General features: G+C 40.2%; 1 protein-coding gene across 3 annotated transcripts; it reads right to left on the bottom strand.

The window, feature by feature from the left end:
• Positions 1-471: 471 nt before the first annotated feature.
• On the bottom strand, positions 472-20,233 carry LOC118218918 (NLR family CARD domain-containing protein 3-like). 3 transcript variants are annotated; one of them, XM_035401677.1, is made up of 6 exons: positions 20,078-20,233; positions 7,923-8,064; positions 6,343-6,453; positions 4,781-4,847; positions 3,774-3,837; positions 472-2,387 (listed from the first exon to the last, which is right to left on the bottom strand). In XM_035401677.1, exons 2-6 carry the CDS (start codon positions 7,979-7,981, stop codon positions 487-489), a joined length of 2,202 nt encoding a protein of 733 aa, XP_035257568.1. In that variant the 5' UTR covers positions 7,982-8,064; positions 20,078-20,233; the 3' UTR covers positions 472-486. The 3 variants fall into 3 exon arrangements, with proteins under 3 accessions (XP_035257568.1, XP_035257569.1, XP_035257570.1); XM_035401678.1 differs by having other exon boundaries at positions 7,923-8,012; XM_035401679.1 differs by lacking the exon at positions 6,343-6,453.
• Between the last annotated feature and the right edge of the window lie 6,707 nt (positions 20,234-26,940).

Here is a 26,940-nt window from a genome sequence, read left to right as displayed (position 1 = left end):
TGAATCTGCAGGACCTTTCATTCATTTTTTTCACAATTATATTATTTATTTTCCATGTCTGTCTAATTTTTGTGTAAAGGAAGTGTAGCTTGTATTTTTTTATTTGATGGGGAATATGTTCATATTAATACTGTAACATACTATACCCTCTCTACATTTAAATCTGTGAGTTGTATGTTTGGACCATTATTGATCCATCACATTGGTTTGCCTAACAAGGAATTCATGATGTATTTAATAACTAGTATCTTTAATGATAATATGTAAATTAAATCTAATAAAATACATTTTACATGTTGGATACATTTTTTGCATTTGATGCTACTTCTGTATTCATTAAATGAGGGCACAATCTGTTAAAATAGCTAGACTCAAAAATCATAATTCTCACTTGCCTGACAATTATATTGTATTCTATGTTCACTTTAACTATGAAGTGTTTATAAAAACATGCTGTCATTATCTACTTTAATAATTACATAATACTCACATGGCCTTCCTGCAGTTCCTGAGTACTGGTAGCAGTCTCTGATGACCTGCTGCTGATGTGTTGTAGGTCTTCAAGTCAAACTCATCCAGGACCTCCTCTGACATCAGTAACATAAAGGCCAGGGCTGAACATTGGTGTGGTTCCAGCTTTTCATTAGAGAGTTTTCCTGATCTCTGGAACTTCTTTATTTCTGCCACTGGAGTGTTTTTATTCAGTTCATTGAGACAGTGGAACAGATTGATGGTCCTTTCGGCTGAAGATTCTTCTTTGATCTTCTTCCTAATGTACTGGACTGTTTTCCTGATGCTCTTTGAACTGCTCTCTGTCTGTGAGTCTGGCACTGGTGATCTGCTTCCTGTCTGTGGGTCGGGTACAGATGATCTGCTTCCTGTCTGTGTCTGAGGGTCTGGTACAGGTGATCTGCCTCCTGTTTGCATCAGCAGTGTTCCTAAGAGAGTCTGAATGGAGTCCAGAGAGAGGCCTAGAAGGAATCGGAGGAAAAGGTCCAGGTGTCCATTCTTACTCGCTAAGGCCTGATCCACTGCAGTCGTGTGTAACTCAGACAGCTGCACTCTGTATCTGCAAGGTGTTGACTCTTCTGCTCTGAGTACATTTCTGTCCTCATTCACACATGAATGAAACACAAACAAGGCAGCCAGATACTCCTGAATGCTCAGATGCACAAAGCAGTAGACCTTCTCCTGATCCAATCCACACTCCTCTTTAAAGATTTCTGTGCACACCCCAGAGTACACTGAAGCTTCACTGACATCAATGCCACTCTCTCTCAGGTCCTCTTCATAGAATATCAGATTGCCCCTTTCCAGCTGTAGTAAAGCCAGCTTCCCCAGTTTCAGGATGATTTCTGTATTTGATGCTGACATTTTCTTTGGGGTTGTCTCATTGGTGCCATGATACTTCTCATTCTTCACATTAGTCTGAATGAACAGAAAGTGTGTGTACATTTCAGTCAGAGTTTTGGGCATTTTTCTATTGCCTACTTTACCCAACATTGTCTCCAGCACAGTGGCAGAAATCCAGCAGAAGACTGGTATGTGACACATGATGTGCAGACTCCTGGATGACTTTACGTGTGAGATAATTCTGCTAGCCTTTTTCTTATCTCTGATTCTCTTCCTAAAGTATTCCTCCTTCTCTGGGTCATTGAACCCTCGTACCTCTGTCACCTGGTGGACGCACTCAGGAGGGACCTGATTGGCTGCTGCTGGTCGGGAGGTGATCCAGAGAAGAGCAGAGGGAAGCAGATTGCCCAGAATGAGGTTGGTCAGCAGCACATCCACTGATGATGACTCTGTTATATCACAGCAGATCTTATTGCTTTGGAAATCTAGAGGAAGTCGACACTCATCCAGACCATCAAAGATAAACACAATTTTCACTTTATCGCCTTCAATACTCTTGATCTCTTTCAGTTGCGGAAAGTAGTGCTGCAGAAGTTGCATCAGACTGAATTCTCTCTCCTTTTTCAGATTCAGATCTCGGAAAGGAAGAGTGAAGATGAAATCAATGTCCTGATTGGCTTTTCCTTCTGCCCAGTCCAGAATGAACTTTTGCACAGAGATGGTTTTCCCAATACCAGCGATGCCCTTTGTAAGCACAGTTCTGATGGGTTTCTCTTGTCCAGGTAAAGGCTTAAAGATGTCATTGCAGAGGATTGCAGTCTCCTGTGTGGTGCGTCTCTTGGATGCTGCCTCAATCTGTCTGACCTCGTGTTCATCATTGATCCCCCCACTTCCCCCCTCTGTGATGTAGAGCTCTGTATAGATCTCATTGAGGAGGGTTGGGTTGCCCTGCTTTGCTAAACCTTCAAATATGTGTTCAAACTTCTTCTTCAGAGCAGTTTTCAGCACCTTCTGGGCTCTTTCTATGGATGTATCTGAAGAGAGGAAACATGAGAAACAATGTTCAAAATAACAGAACAGATAATAAAACATACATATGCAGTCCATTTTCACAATGGTTTACACACCTCTAATAGTATTACACACTTCTCACAGTGTGCTCTACACACAAAATGAAAACATATCAAACAATGAAAAAGGATTCAATTCCTTTATCACCTCAAATTTCTTAATTTGTCATAATATGTGATAAATATGGTCTTCATGGGTCATGTAGTAATTTAATCATCTTATAATTTTTATGCTCAGTGCTCATTAAAGGAGTACCATGGTGATTTTCACACTTTCTCGGTTTTATGTGCTGTTTGCACAAGAGGCATTGAAGAAACACAATGAGCAAAGTATTAAATATGTCCGTTCTGTATTTTTTGAGAAATATGCGTTTTAAATTCATTGTCCTATTTTCAACCGGTTGAGAAAGTTGTCATTTTGCTACGTCACAAATACAGTAACCACTCCCATTTCCACGCCCCGTAAAGAAATCTGACAGGACACACCGTCCTGCTGTTCAGACAATGCAAATATTTGACTAACGTTAGGTTCACTTATATTAGAGTGCCTTTAGATTATTTCTGGTTATATTCATTTAGCTAGCTAGCTAACGTTAGCTAGCTAGGAGGTTTGCTTTCATAAGGCAATGTTATCGATAACGTTAGCTTGCTAGTTTGCTTTTATGAGGACGTTATAGTTGTGCTTTTATCTTAACTTGGCTAGCTAGATAGCAAAAATTATAATTGGATATAAGTCAACGTCCTTAACTTACCTAAGCTATCTATCGATACTTGATATACTACTAAGCTAGCTAGCTTGTGAAAATTCAGTCTCCCAAAGAGAGAGCGTATCATGGGGGTAGCTATGGTAACGGGGCACGGTCTGTCAATCATAGCTAACTGACGGTTCTCATTACCACGCCCAGACGGTTCGGGTGAATTTTTATAGTGGGAAATTTAGGCTTAGAAAAATACATTTTAAAGTACATTGAAATGACTGAAGAATAAAAAAATTATGCACATTTGTTTTGTTGTTGCCTGAAGACAACTGGGAAGTGTCACGTTCAACCACCATGGTACTCCTTTAATCCTGGATGAAAAACATAGACCAGATTTGAATCTCTTTCAGGGACATTTAATCTCATGTGCATTTGCTTGCCCCATAATCACTGCTGGATGGAATATTTTAATTTAAACACTGTTGTGTACATGTAGTGTGTGATGTTTTCAATATGCAAGACTGTTGATGTAAAACACTATTATGAAAGTGTAGATGCTATAAATCAAAACATTGTACTCTGTTATATTCGATTGCTAAGCTGATTTCAGCATTCAAATGGACACCCCGTAGCAATGAGTGAAAACTCTTACTGTGCGGCTCATCTCTCTCCAGTGAGTCAGTGAGATCCTTCTGCTTCACAAGGCTGCTGGTCAGCTGTATTAATGTGAAATAAACACATGAAGAGGTGTGCTGTATCAGTGTGAAATAAACACATGAAGAGGTGTGCTGTATCAGTGTGAAATAAACACATGAAGAGGTGTGCTGTATCAGTGTGAAATAAACACACAAAGAGGTGTGCTGTATCGGTGTGTGAAATAAACACATGAAGAGGTGTGCTGTATCAGTGTGTGAAATAAACACATGAAGAGGTGTGCTGTATCAGAGTGAAATAAACACATGAAGAGGTGTGCTGTATCACTGTGAAATAAACACATGAAGTGGTGTGCTGTATCAGAGCCATTGAAACAATCAGATTCTTGCAATATACCTCATGTTTTCTCTTATAGGAAGGCCAGAATGGGGACAGATACTTTTAAACAGTATACATGCAGAAGGTCCAAAGCCTCAAGTTTGTAGTGCACCTTTTATCCCTGATTAATACACAGTAAAATGTCCAGTTAATGTCCAGTGTTAATTCAACTCTCAACAGATAACATTTGGTCCCACATTGCAGAGTGGGATGAAACATTATCTGTTAAGAGATGAGTAAACACATTGAGAGTTGAATTAACACTGGACATTTTATTGTGTGGTTTTGTAGACACTACTTGTGATAAATCAAGAGTTCCCATAGAATAAATCAGTTTCTCAGTGAAATACATTTGGAAAATTCGGACTATAAACTGCATGCTTCAAACACTCTGTTTGGAGTCATACTCTGCCATTGTGTTTGGGTCCTAAAAAAGAATTTGGGTCTTTCTGTGAGCCAGGAGGGCCAGGTAGCACTCTACACAATTAAAAAACCTGATTACATATTCAATCTTATCAATTAAAGGGTACTAATTCATTTTTGTCAAGCGATCATATTCAAAGGAAATGCAGTGTATAGTACAATCGCACAAGCAAATATTAAAATAGAAAAAAATGTAAATAATACCTGTTTTGAGAACAGTTTCTCTGAACTCCTCTCTACAATATGGTTGGACACCTGTGAGCAGTGGATCCTGTGAACAAATCATAAGACAGAATTTACACTTAAACTCATCCTCTTACTGCAGCTCTAACTCACAGCACATGGAGACAGAGCATCCAGTTAAACTCATCTTCTTACTGCAGCTCTAACTCACAGCACATGGAGACAGAGCATCCAGCTAAACTCATCTTCTTACTGCAGCTCTCTAACTCACAACACATGGAGGCAGAGCTTCCAGTTAAACTCATCCTCTTACTGCAGGTATAACTCACAGCACGTGGAGACAGAACTTCCACTTAAACTCATCTTCTTACTTCAGCTCAAATTCACACCACATGGAGACAGAGCTTCCAGTTAAATTCATCCTCTTACTGCAGCTCTAACTCACAGCACATGGAGAAAGAAGGTCCAGTTAAACTCATCTTCTTACTGCAACTCTAACTCACAGCACATGGAGACAGAGCTTCCAGTTAAACTCATCCTCTTACTGCAGCTCTAACTCACAGCACATGGAGAAAGAAGGTCCAGTTAAACTCATCTTCTTACTGCAACTCTAACTCACAGCACATGGAGACAGAGCTTCCAGTTAAACTCATCCTCTTACTGCAGCTCTAACTCACAGCACATGGAGACAGAGCATCCAGTTAAAGTCATCCTCTTACTACAGTTATAACTCACAGCACATGGAGACAGAGCTTCCAGTTAAACTCATCCTCTTACTGCAGCTCTAACTCACAGCACATGGAGACAGAGCATCCAGTTGAACTCATCCTCTTACTGAAGCTCTAACTCACAGCACAAGTAGACAGAGCTTCCAGTTAAACTCATCCTCTTACTGCAACTCTAACTCACAGCACATGGAGACAGAGCTTCCAGTTAAACTCATCGTCTTACTGCAGCTCTAACTCACAGCACATAGAGACAGAGCTTCCAGTTAAACTCATACTCTAACTGCAACTCTAACTCACAGCACATCTGAGTCTGATATAAGGCCCTGTCCGCAGGTATATGGATTAATCTGAAAAAGTAGTTATTTACCCCTCCGTTTAAAAAAAAAAAATCCCATCCACACGACCGGTGTTTTAAAAAATATCTCCCTCCACACGAGAACGCTAAAACGATTGCCGCATGCGCAATACACCAATTGCCATGGTAACAGATGCGCGAGTTGACGTCATGACGTCAGCGTTTTCATGAAGCTCCGTTTTTCTTGTCGACACGAAGACAGAGAAACCGGAGTTTTGAAAAATCTCCACCTTGGAAGGCGTTTTCAAAAATCTTAGTTTTCAGTGACTTAAAACGCCATTTTCGTGTGGACGGGAGGCCAAAACGGAGGGAAAAACTATGTTTTAAAAAAAATCTGTATACGTGTGGACAAGGCCTAAAACACATCATGACACTTTAAAATGATTTAATACACCCATGTGGACCTGAACGTGCTATCCTGCACCCCACTACACCTGAAAGTTGGCAATTAAATTTAAGATTAATTCAACAATAATGCCAATGTGAACTTGTATCATTACCTTTGATCACCTGTGAACTCTCCTCTGAAGTTGATTGAATGAGGCATTGAATGATCACTCTTCATAGACAGACAGCTGGGTACAGGTGACCCTGCCCTCTCTACCCGGACCCTGTGACCAAAACATGGAGACAGAGCTTCCAGTTAAACTCATCTTCTTACTGCAGCTCTAACTCACAGCACATGGAGACAGAGCTTCCAGTTAAACTCATCCTTTTACTGCAGCTCTAACTCACAGTACATGGAGACAGAGCTTCCATTTAAACTCATACTCTAACGGTACGGTCGTGCGGTAGAAAACCTTTTTGCTTCCCCGGTCTTAACCCCTCCCACATCCGTAACCATTATCATCCACGTAAGATATACAGGTAAGCATACGTAACCAGGCCAGGTAAGGTCTTCTGACGGGAAATTATAAGGCATTAATGCATATCAAATAATAAATCAAAAGAATCCCCAAATCTAATGCTTACAGTTTCATAGTTAATTCATTATTAATAATTCTCATTTACAATAACAAAAAAAATTCATAAACGGCTCCTACACTACTGGTATAACTCACAGCACATGGAGACAGAGCTTCCAGTTAAACTCATCCTCTTACTGCAGCTCTAACTCACAGTACATGGAGACAGAGCTTCCAGTTAAACTCATCCTCATACTGCAGCTCCAACTCACAGTACATGGAGACAGAGCTTCCAGTTAAACTCATCCTCTTACTGCAGCTCTAACTCACAGCACATGGAGACAGAGCTTCCAGTTAAACTCATCCTCTAACTGCAGCTCTAACTTACAGCACATGGAGACAGAGCTTCCATTTAAACTCATCCTCTTACTGCAGCTCTAACTCACAGCACATGGACACAGAACTTCCAGTTAAACTCATACTTTTACTGCAGCTCTAACTCACAGGACATGGAGACAGAGCTTCCAGTTAAACACATCTTCTCACCGCAGCTCTAACTCACAGCACATGGAGACACAGCTTCCAGTTAAACTCATCCTCTTACTGCAGTTCTAACTCACAACACATGGAGACAGAGCTTCCAGTTAAACTCATCCTCTTACTGCAGCTCTAACTCACAATACATGGAGACAGAGCGTCCAGTTAAACTCATCCTCTTACTGCAGCTCTAACTCACAGCACATGGAGGCAGAGCGTCCATTTAAACTCATCCTCTTACTACAGCTCTAACTCACAGCACATGGAGACAGAGCTTCCAGTTAAACTCATACTCTTACTGCAGCTCTAACTCACAGCACATGGAGACAGAGCGTCCAGTTAAACTCACCATCTTACTGCAGCTCTAACTCACAGCACATGGAGACAGAGCTTCCAGTTAAACTCATCCTCTTACTGCAGCTCTAACTCACAGCATATGGAGACAGGGCTTCCAGGTAAACTCATCCTCTTACTGCAGCTCCAACTCACAGTACATGGAGACAGAGCTTCCAGTTAAGCTCATCCTCTTTCTGCAGCTCTAACTCACAGCATATGGAGACAGAGCTTCCAGTTAAACTCATCTTCTTACTGCAGCTCTAACTCACAGCACATTAACTCTCTGATTCATGCATTTTTACCTCTTTCTCGCAGGGCCGTGGGTTCCATCGTCAGTCTCGGTCTCCTCTGAGGAACTCATTTTAGAAACAGCGCCCCCTGTCTCAGGACACCTGAACACACCAGATCAGATTCACAAGTGGGTTCTGACCCAAATTGGCAGACCTGTAAATACACACAAGAAGAACATGATAACGCACAGACATAATAATACACTGTGAGGGCCACATAATGTAAATGTGTAACACAAAAAGGTAATTAAATTACGTTTGGTGCATTAAAATATGTACACACCATATTATGTTATTTTTGCATTTTATCCCACTGATATACTCAATGTAGCCTATGTATTGATCTCATAAAAAACATGTTTTCAACGTACAAAAATGCCAAGTTACTCACACATACAAGACCACTCCAGGCCTGCCATTAAAAGTATTGATATCAAAATGATGCCAGGTTACGGTACTACAAACAATATAGGCTATCTTGCCTCACCGAAATTAAATAAGATGTATTCCAAAGCAATGCTACCCAATATTTCCTCCATTCTTTCAAGTCACTTGGCCCTGTGTGTATAAGAATGCACTACATGGACAGGCCAAACATATGTGTGGATAGCTGTCTCACAGTCAAGATTGATTGAATAGGCGTCTATATGTCCAATTTGTGTTGGTATGTATGTATTTTGCTGCCCAGCCTTTCTGTTGCGTGAATGATAGTATGTTTCTTGGTATAAGTGTGTGTTCGTAAATGTGAATGTAACATGCTGCTAGGGAAATGTCCCCATGGGGATAAAGAAGTTCTCTATTTATGTGTGTACAATATGTATTTTACATGCAGTATTTATTGTACGTAGCAAATCTACAATAACTTGTACATGTACTCAAATTCAGTTCAGAAGCAAGTATAAACATGTTTTCTGGAGAAATATGCTTCCTGTAGTTACTCAGCAGCAGTTTTGTACATGAATTTCAGTGTGTTCCATGAGGCAATTCGAAATATTTGACTCTGTGATCTGACACAAAGATTTCATGACATTGTAAAATGGTAAGATTACAAAACACAGGGCCAAGTGACTTGAAAGAATGGAGGAAATATTGGGTAGCATTGCTTTGGAATTCATCTTATTTAATTTCGGTGAGGCAAGATAGCCTATATTGTTTGTAGTACCGTAACCTGGCGTCATTTTGATATCAATACTTTTAATGGCAGGCCTGGAGTGGTCTTGTATGTGTGAGTAACTTGGCATTTTTGTACGTTGAAAACATGTTTTTTATGAGATATCATTTCTTTTTGCAAAGCGTTTTATTATGAGTGAGAAATGCGAAGTGACCCTGTAAGAAACGGTTGTGGATTATGGCTATCCTTGTGTGAATTTGTACAGTCTGATGAGCGTGTACTGTTTAGCAGTTTCGGTTTGCTCTATATGTAAAACAGTGGCTGTGACAAAGGGTGCGATGGCATAAGTGTAAACGCAACAGAAACGAAGGTGAAATATGGCCAGTGTATGTACTCGCGGATTTGACGGCCATCCAACGAGCCTTGATTGAGAAAGGAATCAGCAAGCCCGTAGAATTAGAGCTCCCTAGGTCGCAACTTGTGTACTCTGCTGTCCTGCTCCGTTATCTGTTATTTCATGGAGATGCACTTTTAGTGTTTGTAAGGTTTATAAGGCATTTTGATAGGCTTATCTGCAGGTGGGAAACCTCTTTGCTGTTTTGCTAAGCTAGAACCGGAAAACTTGATAGTGGAGAATAGGAGCAGACACATATGTCCCAGCAGGCTTTGCATATGAGAAAATAACAACAGCGTGAGAGAAATTAGGATGAAATGATGAAATTGCGTAGTTGAAACAATATGTTTTTAGCAGAATGGGCATGTAGGTGAAGGTTGACATGATCACAGACTATAATGCGAAGTAAATGAAGAGACCATGAGCGAGCTTAGTTTCCTTATGGAACGACATAACAGTCGGTATAAAACATTGGCTGTTAAAGTGGAGGGTTAAGTGACGTGTGAATTCTATTGCACTGATGTGCTTTTCTCATGTTCAGTACTAGTAGTTATACTTATGAGTGAGTCATGATTTTAAATGTAATGTTTTAATGGGGAGTTGCAGAACGTACATACGTAGTAATTGTTTGTATGTGGCTAGATAGAGAACAGGGCGAGGTAACATGAATGTAGAAACGTGGCGTTTGCTGAGAGGAAGGTTTTGTACGGTAGCCAAGTGAAGATATATAGTTAGTAGAAATGGCACAGTGGTGAACTGGTGTAACTTTTTAATAAAAGGAATACATTTGCTGTCATGAAATGCATATGGGTGGCCGTGAGTGAGTTTTGGTAAAGAAAATATAAAAGCATAAGAAAACGTTAGTGTAAAAGAGGAAAATATCTGCCTGAGGGCGAGGCGGGATTCAATCCTTCAACCGGAGGTTTACCAGTCTGTGACTTTGTTAGTGCAGCACCATGACATAGCTATACAATGCGTGAAATATCATTAGCAAACCTGTCCATGGTTTTAAAGAAGAACACAGGCCAGTAAGCACAGAAAAGCTCCCGTTGAATCCGTATGGCTTTGCAATATTGTAGCCGGTTAATAACTGAACGTGCAGACGGTACGTCATAATGCAGTATATACGTTCGGTGAACGGTGGGTAGATATGGTGCAAAAGCAATAATTGAGAAGTAGTAGACAATTATTAGTGAGGGTAAAAGTAGGTTAAAGAAACATGCCCTTAGCTGGGCTTGAACCTAAGACCCCATGTTCCCAAGACTGTAACCTTACCCACTAGGCCACAGGCAGATCAGCTTTTTGAACACGAAATGTTTCAGAGTAAAAAGGTATGGGTATTTTGCGTGTGTATGCGAGTTTTTGATTGGGTCGTGAGGGTGAGGATTTGGCTGATGTCGGTAAAATGTCCAATGGGGAGACATGTTGTTAGTGGGATATGCAGCAGGGAAAATAAGAATGAGAAGAAGAAGAAGAAGAAGGAGAAAACGCAAAATCCCCTTAGTTTGGGGCTTTATTGTGTGGACATGTGAAGTTGTTTATGAAATCTGTCTGTTGAAATGGAGTCAGAATGTACAGAATTTAATGTTTTTAAGGGCTGAGTGTCTGTGGCTGTTGTGGTTATTTCTGTGGGGAACCCTGAAAAGTGCCAAACTCTCGGTGCTGTATAGGTATGGGGCATGCCCCCGCCAAGGCATACCTGCCATCCCAATAATGAGTCCTTTGCGAAGTATCGCAATTTGTATGCCGGCTCTTTAAGAGTTGCGCTCAAGCAGCAAACAGGTGGTGACGGGCCAGGTGGTTTTTGAAATAGATTGGGGGCAAGAGGTAGCAATGGAGAATGGAGTAAAGGGGAGTCAGCAGAAAATAATCAAGAATCCTGAGATTTGTTGGCGTTTTTGTTTGGATTGTATTTTTTTCAATCTACAATTATTCAACACAGCTCCAAGACAGGAAAACGAGTAACCTGCTGAACCTACGTTTTAAAAGAATTCTCTTCTACTGCATCAGGAGGGTGAGCCGATGCTTTTTGGGTTTTTTTTTTTTTGCTTCTTTGAATGCAATGCATTGCTTAATTATTTGTTTTTGGAAAGAAGCTTTTTGCACTTATGCATTAATTTTGGTTTCGGGACTTATTATTTTTGGCACGTTTTCTGGATTTGTGTTTCCGTGGATACCTGACAACTAAACTAAACTCGGACTTCAACTTTAACTGTTATTCAATGGACAACCAGTTACTATTTCACATTGCCAGTTGAGTAATGATTGTACCTGGGTTTATGTTTTCCTGATCAAATACTTGCCATATCGTTATTTTGTTGTTGTTTTTTTTGTTTTGTTTATTGTTTGGTTGCCTCTGTTGTAATATATAAATTCCGTTCGATTAGATTCCCGTGAATATAGCATGTTCATTTGTTTAAATTGGTTTGAATTTGTTATAACACACACACACACACACACATCAAATCTCATAGAACAGACAGCGACAAATCTGGAATTTAACTGAGCCATAAACTTGTACAGTAATACAATTCCTTCCAAAATATTCTGCACCCATGATAACAATTACTAAGACGGTTCAATATAAGGAGTACCAGTGCTGAGGTATATTTTCATTGTCCAACATATGGAATATATTTAATGATATAATGGAAACTACCAAAATGACACATTTCTTTACAAAAATTGTGCATCACAATTATTGGCACCCCTGTATTTGGGACTGTGTGCACCCTCCCCTTGCAGGGATAATGGCACTGAGCCTTTTTACATAACGTGTTATAAGACCAGAGAACACATTGGGAGGGATCTTAGACTCTTCCTCCACCCACAATCTTTCCCGATCCTGATGTCTTTGTTGATCTGTGCTTATGGGCTGTGCTGTTCAATTGAGTCACCGGTTTTCAGGGAGTTTCAGCAGTCTTTAGACTGTTGTAGCCATTGCACAATGATGCTTCTGCATCATTAACCTTTTTATTTGTGGATGTTAACGTGAATTTGGGGTCATTGTCTTGCTGAAAGATCCACTAGTTTCAGTAGCTGGCAGAGGCAGTCAGGTTTAGGGCTAAATTGTCCTGGTACTTGGGTAGAGTTCACGATGCTGCTTTCCTTAACAAGGGCCCCAGGACCAGCGTGAGCAAAGTAGCCCCATAACATTAAAGATCCATCACCGTATTTTTCTTTTCAGTATATGCATCCTTAAATCCATCCCACATCATATTCCTGGACATGGTTGTGAGGGGGGCTGGAGCCTCTCCCAGCATGCATTGGGCAAGAGGCAGGAAAAAACTCTGAACAGGTCACCAGTCCATCACAGGGCACACACACCATGCACTTACACACTCATACAATTTAGTGTCTCCAATTAGCTTAACCTGCATGTCTTTGGACTGTGGGAGGAAACCCATGCAGACATGGGATGAGAATATGCAACCTCCACACACACCACCATGCTGCCCTCCAGCAGTTTTAAACTTCTTCAATATTGTCCTCACAGTAGTAACTAGCATCTTCAGTTTATTTTTTGATCCATTGGCCTGATTTTCAAAGGTCAGCAACCATTTTAATTTCGTTCGTCAGTTCTTTGTCTTTCTCTGTGGCGGAGATGAAAAATGGGTTTCACAACCAGGTTCTCAGTTTAATCCTCCAGTGAAACAGGAAGTCATGGAAGGCCACAAGAGTTCTTAATATTGGTGTAGATTGATTTTATTTTATTTATAAGAATCTTTAGGGGTGCTAATTATTTTTATGTATATTTGGGAAATAACCCTACCTGAATCCAACCGTTACACTAGAGGGCGCCAGTTCCCCCAATCTTAGTTTGTTTTCTGTGCCTGGTTAGTGATAATTAAGGAGCTGTGTCGCAAACATTTAATAGCCTGACCAGATTCACATTACAGGTATCTGTAACTGATTTATGACTAGTCAAAGAGCTAATTTAAGATCTAACTGCATTTTCACTCATCAAAAAACTTTTAATATCTCAAATTACATTTTGCTAGTAAGATTGAAGTTACTTTCGCCATTCAGTTGTATGGGACCTCCAATTAAGATATCTACAATTCAGTTTTGACTATCCAAAACGTGACTTTCAGATACTGTATTGCCATTTCAATTATGACTAGTCATAACTCAAATTAGAGATCTCCACATTAGCTCTGACTTAGTCATAAATTCAGTTAGATATCTTTCATTCCTCCGGATTCAAGATGTGTCAGGTAACGGGGGGACCAGGACCCAAACGCAGAGTGGGAAAAACACCAGGAACTCCAAAATGGAAAATACAAAGACTTTACTCTCATACAGGTAACAGAAAACAGGGAACAAAAACAAGGCTAGACATTGCACTTTCAAAAACAGCAGAATTTTCCAAAAAAAAAAAAAAAAAAACCACACACAAGGAAACAGAACTCAGGGAGGGCAGAACTCACAGACAGAAATGCAGGCAGAAACAGAGAGGCAGATACTCTCAGGCAGAAACACAAAGAACCAACACCCAAGTCAGGAAAACAGAGAACTTAAATAGCCACAAAGATAACAAGACACAGGTGAACTCAAAGCACAATCAAACCAGAGCAGGGAGGGATAACGAGACACAAAGAAAAACAATGACAGAATAACTGAAAACAATAATACAATTAACACAGGGGTGACTAGAGCAGAGGTGGGTAACCCGGCTTCAAAGAGTAAAAAGACTGACCATGCATTTGCTCCACCACCATGCACTAAACCAGCTGATTCTAATTAGCATAACTCTTCAGCATGATGGGAGAACTAATTATTGTGATCAGCTGGTTTAGTGCATGGTGCTGGAGCAAATGCATGGTCAGTCTTTTTACTCTTTGAAGCCGGGTTACCCACCTCTGAACTAGAGTGAGCAAACTGAAATACAAACTGAAGTACCGCCATCTGGCGGCCCAGAAAAGGAAAAAACAGAAACAGAAAAGGGCAGAATCCTGACAATAAATGATCTTTTTTGGATAACTGAATCTAAGATATTACTAGCCAAAATATGGCAAGCCATTTTAACTTGTGCGGTTTCACATTACAGATATTTGTCATTAATTTATGACTAGTCAAAACTCTAATTTAAGATATCTCTAATTGTATTTTGACTAGTTTCGCCACGAAGTTCTATGTAACTCCAATTAAAGATATCTACAATTCAGTTTTGACTATCTAAAACGTGAATTCCAGATATCACCACTTAAATTATGACTCTTAGCAAGTAGGAAGCAGCCATTACCCAAAGCACCACTTGTCACAAACACATACATATATGAATTGTAAGGTCAGCTAACCTTATTTTTTTCCTAGTGGGAAAACTAGAAGACCTTCGCCAGTTAGCCTAGCCGCACGGCTAGCCTGCCCATAGACAGACACCCCCAGTCAGCCTGCGAGAGTAGACAGTAAACTGTCGCGATATCGTCATCCAGTGCCGAATTGGCCCATTTTATTCACTCGAACAGGGTAATGTTTATTAAAGTCGTCCTAATATGTCCATATATGTTTGGATGGACATGACATTTCAGTCATGACATTTCAGACAGTAGTCATTCTAAATACCGGACACCTACTCCCAGGGGTTAAATTGGGCCGGAGCCCACCGGAGCTGAGCTCCGCCTCCTCACTTCCAAATTGCACCTTGCCGGAGCTGAGCTCCGTCTCCTTCAATATCATATCATCATATCACACTTGTATTTTTTAAATCTCCCAGTAAATGTAATAGCATGTAAGTCTTGATGTATAATTCTCTAGACAACAAATAGAGACATTTGAGTCGAATTCTACATCCAAAACTATGTAAACAATGAGCTTGTAACAATTATTAGACGTCATCAAACGCGCGTGCGCCCGCACAACATCACGCAAACCGAGTTTGTTATGGCGCGAATCGCATTCGTCTCGAACATTCCGATTCCGTCAAATTGTTTTTCTCCTCGGTAAGTTTCAAAAGTTCAATTCTGAGTTAGCTAACATTTTATGTGTATTTACTAAGCTGTCTGTTAAGCAGGATTAGCTGTGTGTTGCCTTGGTGGACTGAAATGGCTGTTTTTAGCTTCTCAGGCAGGCATCACATCAGAAACTGTGTAAATCAGCTGAAATTAAGCTAACTTTAGCAGCCAGTAACTGTTAGCGCACATAAAGCCTAAACTAAGCCACATTCCTCATGAGAAAAACTAACGTTGAACGGACGTTAACTTCTTGTGGAAGCGGCCGCTTCCCCGTGTTTTGTTCGGAACACGATGAGTTTACGTTTGTACAATAAGTGGAAGATATGAGTAACTTGGATAACTGGCAGCTTTTTAGTTAGCTAAGCTAATTGTGTTCATTCATTCAGAGGCTTAATGAACAGTCCATTTTAACAATGAAGAGGAAGAGGACCTTAAAAGATTTCTTTTTTTGGTAAGTGTGGTCGTTTTGCTTAAAAAAAATAAAAAAACTAATGCTGAATAGGAATGAAGACAATGACGATATTAAAGCCCAAAGTCATGTGTAGAATAAGTAATTTTTCATAATCAAAAACATGTTTAACTAATGCTATTGTGTTCTCTCTTCGTTATAAGTGCTCCATTGCACATCTACTCTAGCTGCATGTTTTAGCATAAACTGTACAGATATTTTTTTCACTAGACATGACAGAAATTGTTGTAATAGGATAAAAGTGCACCAAAATGAACATAGTTAATAATTTGGCCATAATTAACAAGTATTTTGTTGGTTATTTTCACAGTAGTATACTGGATGTCTGTTAGCAGGTGTATGCATTTAAAGTATAATGGAAAAGAGGCCATGGCTGATATAAATGTGAACTTTGCAGCAGTAGCAGCAGCACAGCGCTCAGCAACAGCAGTAGCAGCAGCAGCACAGCCCTCAGCAACAGCAGTAGCAGCAGCACAGCCCTCAGCAACAGCAGTAGCAACAGCACAGCCCTCAGTAACAGAAGTAGCAGCAGCACAGCCCACAGCAACAGCAGTAGCAGCAGCACAGCCCTCAGCAACAGCAGTAGCAGCAGCACAGCCCTCAGCAACAGCATCAGCACAGCCCTGAGTAACAGCAGTAGCAGCAGAACAGCCCTGAGTAACAGCAGTAGCAGCAGCACAGCCCTCAGCAACAGCAGCAGCACAGCCCTGAGTAACAGCAGTAGCAGCAGCACAGCCCGCAGCAACAGCAGTAGCAGCAGCAGCACAGCCCTCAGCAACAGCAGTAGCAGCAGCACAGCCCTCAGCAACAGCAGTAGCAGCAGCACAGCCCTCAGCAACAGCATCAGCACAGCCCTGAGTAACAGCAGTAGCAGCAGCACAGCCCTGAGTAACAGCAGTAGCAGCAGCACAGCCCTCAGCAACAGCAGCAGCACAGCCCTGAGTAACAGCAGTAGCAGCAGCACAGCCCGCAGCAACAGCAGTAGCAGCAGCAGCACAGCCCTCAGCAACAGCAGTAGCAGCAGCACAGCCCTCAGTAACAGAAGTAGCAGCAGCACAGCCCTTAGCAACAGCAGTAGCAGCAGCACAGCCCTCAGCAACAGCAGCAGCACAGCCCTCAGCAACAGCAGTAGCAGCACCACAGGCACAGCAACCAGTAGTGGCAGTACAGCCATTAGCAGTGCACAGCTGCAAGTTTGCCGATTTGTTGGACTTTTTCACAATTTGAACACTTCAAGACAAAATTTCCATTCATATTTATGTCAAATAAGGCGCTAGGGTGTGAGAATTGTAGAGATGCTGGTTCACCAGGGGTTTTAAGGTCAGGGTCCAACAAACATACATTTTCTTCTGAATGGAAAAATGGCAATGTCACTCCATATGGAAACACAAAAGAAAAACAAATGAAATCACTGAGAAAAAAGCTATATGACCACAAAACATCTCACAGTCATAAACTGGCTGAGTAGGACGGAGTGTGGCACAGTGGGTAAGGAACTGCGCTTGTAACCGAAAGGTCGCAGGTTCGATTCCCGGGTAAGGACACTGCCGTTGTACCCTTGAGCAAGGTACTTAACCTGCATTGCTTCAGTATATATCCAGCTGTATAAATGGATACAATGTAAAGTGCTATGTAAAAAGTTGTGTAAGTCGCTCTGGATAAGAGCGTCTGCTAAATGCCTGTAATGTAATGTAATGAGTCAATTTGTCAAAAACAAGCAGAAAACCTGTTAGATGCCAGTTTTCTTAGAGCACAGCAGGAACTACTAAGCACCACTGAAAAGGTTTTCAGAACGGCATATTATGTTGAAAAAAACAATCGCCCATACACCGACCACCCTGCTCTCATAGACTTACAACGTGTTAATGGACTTAATATGGGAAGAGTCCTTCATAGCAATGTTACATGCACAGATATTGTCCATTTCATTTCAAAAGAAATGGCAAGCATCAAGTGTACAAGACCCAAAGTGTCCATTCTGATCGATGAAAGTACAACACTTAGCAAGAAATCTTGTTTAGTTGTATATATTAGAGCATCTGTACAAAATTCAGACCCACTTACTTTTTTCTTGGATGTCATTGAACTTGAGCAGACAACAGCAGATGGCATAACTGATTCATTGCTCAAGTGCCTCACGCACAATAGTTTAGATGATGAATTTCTTAAGGAATGCCTTCTTGGGTTTTGCTCAGACGGGGCATCAGTGATATTGGGTAAGAAGTCAGGGGTTTATGTCAAGTTAAAAGCCAAATATCCAGATATAGTTGGCTGGCACTGTTTAAATCACAGGTTAGAACTTTCTGTAGGAGATGCTGTAAAGAGCTGTGTAGAGACAAACCACTTTACCAGTTTCTTAGACAAGCTGTATTGTCTCTATAGTCAATCTCCTAAAAATATCAGAGAGCTGGATCAAGCAGCATCAGCAGTGGGTGCACAGTTGCGCAAGATAGGCCGTGTTTTAAATGTGAGATGGGTGGCTTCTTCCTACAGAACTGTTGAAGCTGTGTGGAACATGTACAGTGCTTTGCACCAACATTTGTCATGTGCTGGTAAAGATGAAAGAAGGAGCTCTGCTGAGAGATGCATGTATGAAGGGCTCTCAGCAAAACTGGCCTCCGCAGATTTTATTAAAAATATTGGACTTATGTTTGATGCTTTAGAAGAGCTAAAAGACTTGTCAGAGTCATTGCAGGACAGGAATGTCCATCTGTCAGATGCTGTCAATATGGTAAAAAGGCAGGCTGAAGTTTTTTCAGTTATGAAGGAGACACCAGGGCCACACTATCAAATTGCCTCTCAGGCTGTTGAGAATGGCACTTTTAAAGGCGTGTTGGTTAAAACAAATGCCAAGCAAAAACTCATTGAACCTAAGAAGTTTTTCCATGAACTGAGCAACAGCATGATCTCAAGGATGGTCCCAAAGGATGAACTTGAACTTTTTGAAAAGCTGAATGTGCTTTCACCTAAAACCTGGCCTACTCCAGTGCCATTGCTCTATGGAGAGCTCGAAGTAAGAGAACTCTGTGATTGTTTCAAAATAAGTTCTCTAGTGTAAAGCAAGCCTTCAGGGACTTTAAACAGAATCCAGATATGACACCCAGGGAGGGACTCTTAAAACTGAAACAAGCAGCTGATACAATGGTTGTAAGCACAGCCGAATGTGAACGAGGATTTTCTGTCATGAACACTGTTGTCTCACCACTTCGCACTCAGCTGAAGGTACAGAATGTTTCCTGCCTAATGTTTATCAACATAGTGGGTCCACCATTAGAGGTTTGGAACCCAACAAAGTATGTCAAGAAGTGGGTCATGACCAGGAGGTCAGCAGACCATACAGCTTGTAGAGAGAGACAGGAAAGACAGGAGAAACATGCTTTCAGCCCTATTTGGAACCTCATGAATTAAAATGAAATGACTGTAAAGCTAATATGTGAACTGATGGCATGAGATATAAATAAGTGGTGTGAGATGTAAATGTGGCGTAAGATGTTGTGAGATGTAAATAAAGATGCATTGAAAGACGTTGACCATTGACGGTAATATGTAAACAAGGGCTCCCCCTCCTTAGAAAACCCAATTTAACCACTGCCTACTCCCCCCCCCCCCCCCCTCCGATGAACAGGGTTTGGGATGGTGTACAACTATGAGTAAGATGATAACATGTGTCATCATATGTACCATTATCTGTGTTGTCTATCTACCTGCTATGGACCTCTTTTTAAGATGAGTCTTGAATAAAGTTGAAATGAAATATAGAGTAATCTCTGCCTAATATAATCACTCCACTGTATATTTTGCCTCAATATTAAACCAATTAATATGATTTAGTAATGGGAATGATTTCCTATGAAAATTAAAGGAATAAGTAACAACCTCTTAATTGTTTAATTAAAAACAAAATCCGGGTTTATAGGCTACTACAGCGTCAAAATGTCAACAACAAGCGACAAGTCCTGTGACCTCCGACTCGCTAGGCTACCTCCTCACGAGGTAGAATTGGTCATTGAATATTAAAAATAGGCTACTGAAGTAAACTTTCTTAAAGGTTATTTCAATATTACTTTCTGGTCTAAATGGTATGTTCGGACTCCGTGTGAGCTCTTAGCTTATCAGGCTACGCCTTAAACACACAATTTTATTGCCAGTTGTCAGTTTTTCTGAATTACGCGGGTTAATGCTATTATACCTGCAGATTCCCATTCCTCCCCGCAGCCCTTTACGTTCAGCTTTTCTTACCTCAGTTCCACTCCACAACAGACTGTTTACTCCGTTTTTTACATTTAATTTAATTCCTTCTTTCCTCGGGATTCTTTCTCCTCCGTTTTTAAAATGACCGTTAAGTTTCAGTTCCTCTTTTGGACCGCATTTCCTTACTTACTGGCTCAACTGAATGTTCGATGGGCGGAGTTTTATATATTTACACTATTTCTGAGCTGAATCCGTCATGGTATTTAATAAGTTATGCAAAAGAAACAAATATTTCATCCATGTAGATCTTTGCCAAATTTTAGCACATAGCCTAAATATATCAGGCCTATTCAACAACTCGTGAATTATAATGTTGGGATTTATCGTTTTCCAATATAATGGTGTAACCTGTAGGCTGAACACACAAATAAGCCTTCTTGATTATAACAAAGCATTTCAAGACAAATAGCCTACTACAGACAGCAAATTAAATAAATAAATAATTTAACGCTCCACCAGTCTCCCTGCCATAGTCGCTGACCCTTTAACATCCTGAGTGATGGCCCTATGTAACACGCTAATGTGTGAGGTAAGTGATTATTGTTATTTCCTATTACAAAATAATAAAAAATAACAAGCATGTGCTTTTGTTCATAAGTTTGTGTAATTTTTGGTATTTTGTCTGTACGTCTTGTGCCTTCCCCAATCAACTGTTTCTTTTTTTCTCTCTCTCACTTTTTTTTTGTTGACAATTTTTAAGGTTAGGCTATTTGCCCTTTGTATACTCATCAAATGTGTTTGTGAAGTATTTAAATAAAATAATAAAAAACTAACGAGAGCTGACTTTCCATGATACCTGCTCTAACCAGTTCCACTTCATTTTATTTTTCTTCTATTTTTCATTTTATTTTATTTGCATTTCAGGGCTGAAATGAGCAGTGTGAATCCAGCGACTGTAAGGACTTTCGCGCGCGTCTGAAAATTTCAAAATAAAAATACAACGATTAAATCACTATTACGTTCAGCAAAATAAAATTAATTAAGGAAAAAATGAACTGCAGTTGTCCTAAAATATGAACTATTCGTTTTCTACTTGTACAATATTACACCTAGTTCCACTCCACAACAGGCTGTTCACTCCGTTTTTTTTTTACATTTATTTTGATTCCTTCTTTCCTGGGGATTCTTTCTCTTCCGTTTTTAAAATGGCCGTTAAGTTTCAGTTTCTCTTTCGGACCGCATTTCCTTACTTAGGTTTACTGGCTGAACTGAGTATTCGATGGGCGGAGTTTTATATATTTTGTACTTTTTATTAGCTGCATCACTCACTGTATTGAATAAGTCATGCAGAAGAAACAAATATTTAATCCATGTAGATCTTTGCCAAATTTTAGCACATACATATATCAGGCCTATTCAACAACTCGTGAATTATATTGATGTTGGGATTTAATGCCTCCTTCCAGCAGGTTCTTGTTATCTTAGCAGATTCCTGGCACACTTAAGTGTTTTTGGGACCAAGACTTTGTTTCACGGCCTTTGTCTAAACTATTTAGCCAATCTAATATGCAGCAAAGTCATGTTTGGTGTTGTTGGAGAGCTAATATCATGAGCAGGTAGATGGTCTATGTTGAGAATGTTGTCATTCAAAGTTTATGTGTCACATGAAAGTGAAACACCCATCACGGAAATGTAGCTATTCAGCTGTTACACCTGAAATTGTGAAAATGGCGACACTATGTTTGAACAATTGTCTGCATCCAGTGCTTTGGGTGCTGTTTGGAATAAAATTCTTCTTCTTCTGCTTCCTATTATTATTATTATTATTATTATTCACAAATATGATTTTTACATTGTAAAATAAATGGTACTATTGTGTTAAACTTTATGCAACCCACAGCCATAGAGTACATTAATTGGGAAAATGTCTGGATAGTTTTGTAATATTAAAAAATGTTTTAATAGGCCACAATATTTGCCATTATTATATGTATTTATTTATTCACTGCCCCACCCCTTTTTTATATGAAAAGTATTGATGTCAAAAAACTTTTAAAGGCCTAGATTTTGCAAGTTTTAATTATAGGCTTATAGACAGTGCTTTGGGTGGGTGAGTGTCTTGGCATTTTTGTACGTTGAAAACGTGTTTTTTGCCATGGCTCTGTGTTTCTGTCTGTTTTTCCCTGTTGGGCCGCCAGATGGCAGCACTTCTGTTTTGTGTCCTGCTCGTTCCCCTGTTGGTTAATTGTATCTCATAAAAAACACGTTTTCAACGTACAAAAATGCCAAGTTACTCAAAAGTATTGATATCAAAATGACGCCAAGTTACGGTACTACAAACAATATAGGCTATCTTGCCTCACCGAAATTTAATAACATGTATTCCAAAGCAATGCTACCCAGTATTTCCTCAATTCTTTAAAGTCACTTGGCCCTGTGTGTATATAAGTGTGCAGTACATGGACAGGCCAAACATATGTGTGGATGGCTTTCTCACAGTCATGATTGATTGAAAAGGCATCTATATGTCCAATTTGTATTGGTATGTATGTATTTTGGTGGCCAGCCTTTCTGTTGTGTGAATGATTGTATGTTTCTTGGTATAAATGCCTGTTCGTAAATGTGAATGTAACATGCTGCGAGAGAAATGTCCCCATGGGGATAAAGAAGTTCTCTATGTATGTATGTACAATATGTATTTTACATGTATTTATTGTATGTTGCAAATATACAATCACTTGTACATTTAGTCAAATTCAGTTCAGAAGCAAGTATAAACATATGTTTTCTGGAGAAATATGCTTCCTGTAGTGACTGACCAGCAGTTTTCTACATGAATTTCCATGTGTTCAATGAGGCAATACGAAATATTTGACACTTTGATCTGACACAACGTTTGCATGACATTGTAATATGGTAAGGTTACAAAACACAGGGCCAAGTGACTTTAAAGAATTGAGGAAATACTGGGTAGCATTGCTTTGGAATACATGTTATTAAATTTCGGTGAGGCAAGATAGCCTATATTGTTTGTAGTACCGTAACTTGGCGTCATTTTGATATCAATACTTTTGAGTAACTTGGCATTTTTGTACGTTGAAAACGTGTTTTTTATGAGATATCATTTCTTTTTGCAAAGCGTTTTATTACGAGAGTGAGAAATGCGAAGTGACCCTGTAAGAAACGGTTGTGAATTATGGCTATCATTGTGTGAATTTGTACAGTCTGAAGAGCGTGTACGTTTAGCAGTTTCGGTTTGCTATATATGTAAAACAGTGGCTGTGACAAATGGTGCGGTGGCGTAATTGTAAACGCATCAGAAAAGGTTAAATATGGCAGGGTGTAGCTATGTAGGCTACTCACGGATTTGACGGGCATCCAACGAGCCTTGATTGACAAAAGAATCAGCAAGCCCGTAGAATTAGAGCTGCCTAGGTCGCAACTTGTGTACCCTTCTGTCCTGCTCCGTTGTCTGTTATTTCGTGAAGATGCACTTTTAGTGTTTGTAAGGTTTATAAGGCATTTTGATAGGCTTATCTGCAGGTAGGAATCCTCTTTGCTGTTTTGTTAAGCTAGAACCGGAAAAGTTGATAGTGGAGAATAGGAGCAGACGCATATGTCCCAGCAGGCTTTGCATATGAGAAAATAACAAGTGTGAGATAAATTAGGCGAAATGATGAAATTGCGTAGTTGAAACAACATGTTTTTTTTTTTAGCAGAATGGGCATGTAGGTGAAGGTTGACATGATCACAGACTATAGTGCGAAGTAAATGAAGTGACCATGAGCGAGCTTAGTTTCCTTATCAAACGGTACATATAATAGTCTGTATTTAATGTTCGTTGTTGAAGTGGAGGGTTAAATAACGTGTGCAATCTATCGCACAAATGTGTTTTTCTCATGTTCAGTGCTAGTAGTTATACTTATGAGTGAATCATGATTTTAGATGTAATGTTTTAATGCGGAGTTGCAGAACGTACAGACGTAGTAATTGTTTGTAGCCTATGTGGCTAGATGGAGAACAGGGCGAGGTAACATGAATGTAGAAACGTGGCGTTTGCTGATATGAAGGTTTTGTACGGTAGCCAAGTGAAGAAATATAGTTAGTGGAAATGGCACAGTGGTGAACTGGTGTAACTTTTTAATAAAAGGAATACATTTGCGTCATGAAATGCATATGGGTGGCCGTGAGTGAGTTTTGGTAAAGCAAATGTAAGCGTAAGAAAATGTTAGTGTAAAAGAGGAAATGATCTGCCTGAGGGCGAGTCGGGATTCAAGCTTTCAACCGGAGGTTTACCAGCCCGTGACTTCGTTAGTGCAGCACCATGCCGTAGCTATGCAGTGAGTGAAATATCATTAGCAAACCTGCCGGTGGTTTTAAAAAAGAACACAGGCCAGTAAGCACAGAAGAGCTCCCGTTGAATCCATATGGCTTAGCAATATTGTAGCCGGTTAATAACTGAACGTACAGACGGTAAGTCATAATGCATATGGCTTAGCAATATTGTAGCCGGTTAATAACTGAACGGTGAACGGCGGGTAGATATGGTGCAAAAGCAATAATTGATAAGTAGTAGACAATAATTAGTGAGGGTCGAAGCAGGTTAAGGAAACGTGTTCCTAGCTGGGTTTGAACCTAAGACCCCATGTTCCCAAGACTGTAACCTTGCCCACTAGGCCACGGGCAGACTAGCTGTTTAGACTGCGGAGTTGCAGAACATACATACGTAGTTGTTTGTAGCCTATGTGGCTAGATCGAGAACAGGGCGAGGTAACATGAATGTATAAACGTGGCGTTTGCTGATAAGAAGGTTTTGTACGGTAGCCAAGTGAAGAAATATAGTTCGTAGAAATGGCACAGCGGTGAACTGGTGTAACTTTTTAATAAAAGGAATACATTTGCCGTCATGAAATGCATATGGGTGGCCGTGAGTGAGTTTTGGTAAAGGAAATATAACCGTAAGAAAACGTTTGTATAAAAGAGGAAATGGTCTGCCTGAGGGCGAGTCGTGATTCAAGCTTTAAACCGGAGGTTTACCAGTCTGTGACTTCGTTAGTGCAGCACCATGCCATAGCTATGCAATGCGTGAAATATCATTAGCAAACCTGCCGGTGGTTTTAAAGATCACAGGCCAGTAAACACAGATTAGCTCCCGTTGAATCCATATGGCTTAGCAATATTGTAGCTGGTTAATAACTGAACGGTGAACGGCAGGTAGATATGGTGCAAAAGCAATAATTGATAAGTAGTAGATAATTATTAGTGAGGGTTGAAGCAGGTTAAAGAAACGTGTTCCAAGCTGGGCTTGAACCTACGACCCCGTGTTCTCAAGACTGTAACCTTGCCCACTAGGCCACAGGCGGACTAGCTATTTACCCTGCAAATGTTTCAGAGTAGAAAGGTATCGGTATTTTGCGTGTGTATGCGCGTTTTTGATTGGGTCGTGTAGGTGAAGATTTGGCTGGTGTCAGTGAAATGTCCAATGGGGAGACATGTTGTTAGTGGGAAAGGCGGCAGGAAAAATAAGAATGAGAAGAAGAAAGAGAAGAAGAAGGAGAAAACGCAAAATCCCCTTAGTTTGGGGCTTTATTGTGTGGACATGTGAAGTTGTTTATGAGTTCTGTTTGTTGAAATGGGGTCAGAATGTACAGAATTTAATGTTTTTAAGGGCTGAGTGTCTGTGGCTGTTGTGGTTATTTCTGTGGGGAACCCTGAAAAGTGCCAAACTCTCGGTGCTGTATAGGTATGGGGGCATGCCCCCGCCAAGGCGTAACTTGGCGGGATGGCATACCTGCCATCCCAATCCCAATTATTGCTTTCAATTATTTTATTATTGTCTCGTTATTTAATCATCGTCCCCACCTGCCTCTCGTTTTCCCTTCCCTCTGGTTTGATTGTTCTTTGAGTTCACCTGTGTCTTGTTACCCCTGTCTATATAAGTTCTTTGTCCCCTTGACTCAGGTGCTGGTTCCTTGTGTTTGTTTCTGACTTGTGCTTGTTCCGAAACTGGATGTATCTTCTTGCGGTTCTTTTATGTGTTTGCCTGTGTGTTCCATATGCCTTTACCCTTCCTGCCTCTGTTCTGTTCTGTGTTTTTTTTTGTTCTTAATTTTTTGAGTTTGTTGTTTTGTCCTTCATGGCCTTATCTGTTCCCTGTTTGTGTTTGCCTTTTTTGTTGTTGTAGTAAAGTCCTTATTTGTATCTATCCTTTTGAGTTTCATGTGTTTTTCACTCTGCACCTGGGTCCTAACCCCCCTGAACCTTGACATTTTTGTTGAGATTTCATTATGTACTGTGTTTTCTATGAGTAACTGATAATAATAATACATAACGTATGTACCATAATGAAATATGGAGAGAGACATGTATACATATGTATACACATACAAACAGTTGAGGCCAAAAGCTTACATACACCTAGGCTAAAGATATTCAAACTAAGTCTTTATAACTCTGCACATTTCATGTTGCCAAACATTTAGTTTGGCAAGTCAATTAAGGCATCTGCTTTGTTCACATCAGAGGTAATTTTAAAACAATCGATTGGAGACATATTTATTTCAGCTTTAATTCACTATCAAATTTTACATACACCTAGTTTAGTGTGTCTAAACAGTCTGGAAGATTCCAGAAATTGATGCAATTACTTTTTAGAAGCTTCTGATTGGCCAATTGTCATAATTAGGAGTTAATTGGGAGTTAATTGGCACACGTGGCTGTATTTAAGGGCCTACTTTTAGAGCCACTGCCTTTTTGCCCATGATACGATGGGAAAATCCAAGCAACTCTGCCAAAAAATTGTGGACCTCTACAAGTCTGGTTCCTCCTCAGGAGCAATTTCCAAACAACTGAAGGTAACACGAACATCTGTACAAACAATTATATACAAATACAAAAATCTTGGGCCCACA

Source organism: Anguilla anguilla, chromosome 19 (genome assembly GCF_013347855.1).
Source record: "Anguilla anguilla isolate fAngAng1 chromosome 19, fAngAng1.pri, whole genome shotgun sequence".
Lineage (NCBI taxonomy): Eukaryota > Metazoa > Chordata > Actinopteri > Anguilliformes > Anguillidae > Anguilla > Anguilla anguilla.
Note: the sequence above shows the minus strand (reverse complement) of the source record. Positions and strands in the feature narration are given on the sequence as shown.